At 40.4% G+C, this 2,774-nt stretch overlaps 1 protein-coding gene across 1 annotated transcript; it reads right to left on the bottom strand.

The window, feature by feature from the left end:
- Positions 1-281: 281 nt before the first annotated feature.
- Positions 282-1,178, bottom strand: LOC123748655 (putative uncharacterized protein DDB_G0271606). Its single transcript, XM_045730817.2, has one exon. The coding sequence runs from the start codon at positions 1,176-1,178 to the stop codon at positions 282-284; it is 897 nt and encodes a 298-aa protein (XP_045586773.2).
- Positions 1,179-2,774: the final 1,596 nt, after the last annotated feature.

Genomic DNA, 2,774 nt, shown 5'->3' with positions numbered 1-2,774 from the left:
CCATTGATCCACAGGCCAATTCATACTGACTGCTAACTTCTGGAAACGCAAAAAGAATATTTCTGGGTCCTCCTCATTGAATTGAGGTAAATCTACATTTTTCCTAAACTTAAAAGAGCTATCAGTACTATCTGTATGATTTCTAGTGTCACCATGCCCTGCTGCAATTCTCTGTTCCTCTAGTCTATTATTATTTATTGCTATACTCTGTTGAATTTCCTATTGCTACTGCCTAACATCTTCTAGTTGCAACTGAGCTTCAATTCTTTTGCTCTGTGCTTCTAGTTCTGCTTGTTTTTGTTGATTTGAGCTTCAATCTTAAGTTGTCTTTGCTGGTTCTGAGCCTCAATCTCAAGTTGTCTTTGCTGGTTCTGAGCCTCAATCTCAAGTTGTCTTTGCTGGTTCTGAGCCTCAATCTTAACTTGTCTTTGCTGGTTCTGAGCCTCACTCTCAAGTTGTCTTTGCTGGTTCTGAGCCTCAATCTCAACTTGTCTTTGCTGGTTCTGAGCCTCAATCTCAACTTGTCTTTGCTGGTTCTGAGCCTCAATCTCATGTTGTCTTTGCTGGTTCTGAGCCTCAATCTTAAGTTGTCTTTGCTGGTTCTGAGCCTCACCCTCAAGTTGTCTTTGCTGGGTCTGAGCCTCAATCTTAAGTTGTCTTTGCTGGTTCTGAGCCTCAATCTCAAGTTGTCTTTGCTGGTTCTGAGCCTCAATCTCAAGTTGTCTTTGCTGGTTCTGAGCCTCAATCTCAAGTTGTCTTTGCTGGTTCTGAGCCTCAATCTCAAGTTGTCTTTGCTGGTTCTGAGCCTCAATCTCAAGTTGTCTTTGCTGGTTCTGAGCCTCAATCTCAAGTTGTCTTTGCTGGTTCTGAGCCTCAATCTCAAGTTGTCTTTGCTGGTTCTGAGCCTCAATCTCAAGTTGTCTTTGCTGGTTCTGAGCCTCAATCTCATGTTGTCTTTGCTGGTTCTGAGCCTCAATCTCAAGTTGTCTTTGCTGGTTCTGAGCCTCAATCTCATGTTGTCTTTGCTGGTTCTGAGCCTCAATCTTAAGTTGTCTTTGCTGGTTCTGAGCCTCAAGCATCTGCTGCTGAGTCTCCAACTCCAGCTGTTTTTGGCGATTCTGCATCTCCAACCTCTGTTTCTCTGCTTCTAACTTAGCCATCTCTAGATTAGATTCCATCTCTAACTTTAGAATTGCCACCAGGTCACTTGACTCTTCTTCTAATTCCTCTAACTACTCCTCGTCAAGTTTCTCCTCCTCCACCAAGTGTGTGACAATGACTCTTATTGCTGAGCCTTTAACATTCTCCTGGAAAATGTCGTATTTAATTTTTCAGCCATGTACAACAACTCAGACTTCTTCAAGTTTTTAATTTCACCAAAATTTGGATGCTCCACCAACACAGCAACTTGTTCCTCCATTGTCAGCTTAATTAACACCACTAGCAATTACAACAACACTGAAGGTTTACTTGGCCCCTGGCACAAGCTGTACACTTACCTCAATCGTGAAGTGTTGAGATAACTTCCACAAGCAGCTCAGAATGAAACTGAAAAGTGGTACACAGGCTTGGTTAGGTATCACTAGTTAATCACACAGTACCTAGGAAGGCATTAATAATTAATAACATGCACCACTATTTTGTTCATTAAATTATGGGAATCAATTATCAACATAGGCCCTCATTTTCTTATGACCCTTGACCTCTGGGTATGGTTTCTCTGTTTGCGTTGTAAAAAATATTATATAATAATACGGTCTTGCCTACTGAAAGTGTCTAGGGTAAATAAGCCAACTGCTTACTCAACAAAGCAATATACTTAGAGTAAGGGTAACAAAGAACATACAAACGGAAATACAAGCAGCCAGAAATATTAATGCACCAGAATACAATAACACAATATCATTATATAAGCATTGATCACTATTTTAGAAACTTAAATGGATAGATGGGTGTGCACATAATGGTCTAACCAGGAAATTAGCTATGTTACTAAACAATAAACAAGTACCACAGACTTATCTCACAACATGCCCATGCCAGCCAGCTCCACCCATGCGACTGGCGTGGCTGGAGCATGAACGGCATGGTGTCTACAAGTTACCAACTAAAACCCACATGAAACCTCTAGATACCCTGCTATCAGAGAGTAATACTTAAGAACATAATTATAACTAAACTTATATGCCTATACCACTGCTAAGGTGTAAATAAGAAATTAAAACACTGGTGAAATTACGCTGTAAACATCTCACACCTACCAGCACTGTACATGTGTAGATTCTCTACTTCCTATTCTAGGATTGAAATAATTTGTTTTGACAAATTTGCACAATGCAGTGTGATGCTTGCCCCTTCTACATGTAATGCAGGTGTTCAGTGGGGGTGTCACAGCTGTTAAGATTATGTGATTTGAGACACCTAGTACATTTGTGTAACTGTTTGAGTCTTCTGACTCGTGTGCCTCTATTAGGATAATTAGTACATTTGTTCAGAGAATGGTTTTGATTGCAAAACAAACATGACCCGTATCCTACAGTTCGTTTAGGGGACACCTGTTTAGGTGAAACTGCAACTACAGGTTGTGATGATTTTGCTGCTTGCATTTGCTTGTTAATTATTATTGCGAGTACTTGTTGTACTCTGGGGAGCAATTATTGAGCTCTTGCGAGCACTTGTTGGACTTTTGGGTCTCTTGGTAGCGCTTGTGGTGCTCTTAGGTCTTACTGATAAATCAGTGTTTGACCTGTTAGTATTACATTGATTATTAATAC

The sequence above is a fragment of the Procambarus clarkii genome, chromosome 24, assembly GCF_040958095.1.
Source record: "Procambarus clarkii isolate CNS0578487 chromosome 24, FALCON_Pclarkii_2.0, whole genome shotgun sequence".
Taxonomy (NCBI): Eukaryota; Metazoa; Arthropoda; class Malacostraca; order Decapoda; family Cambaridae; genus Procambarus; species Procambarus clarkii.
The sequence above is the reverse complement of the archived record's forward strand: the minus strand, read 5'-3'. Positions and strand labels throughout refer to the sequence as shown.

Bases quoted from the DNA above. Each gene is read 5' to 3' on its own strand.
- LOC123748655 (XM_045730817.2), bottom strand. From the start codon at position 1,178: ATGGAATCTAATCTAGAGATGGCTAAGTTAGAAGCAGAGAAACAGAGG.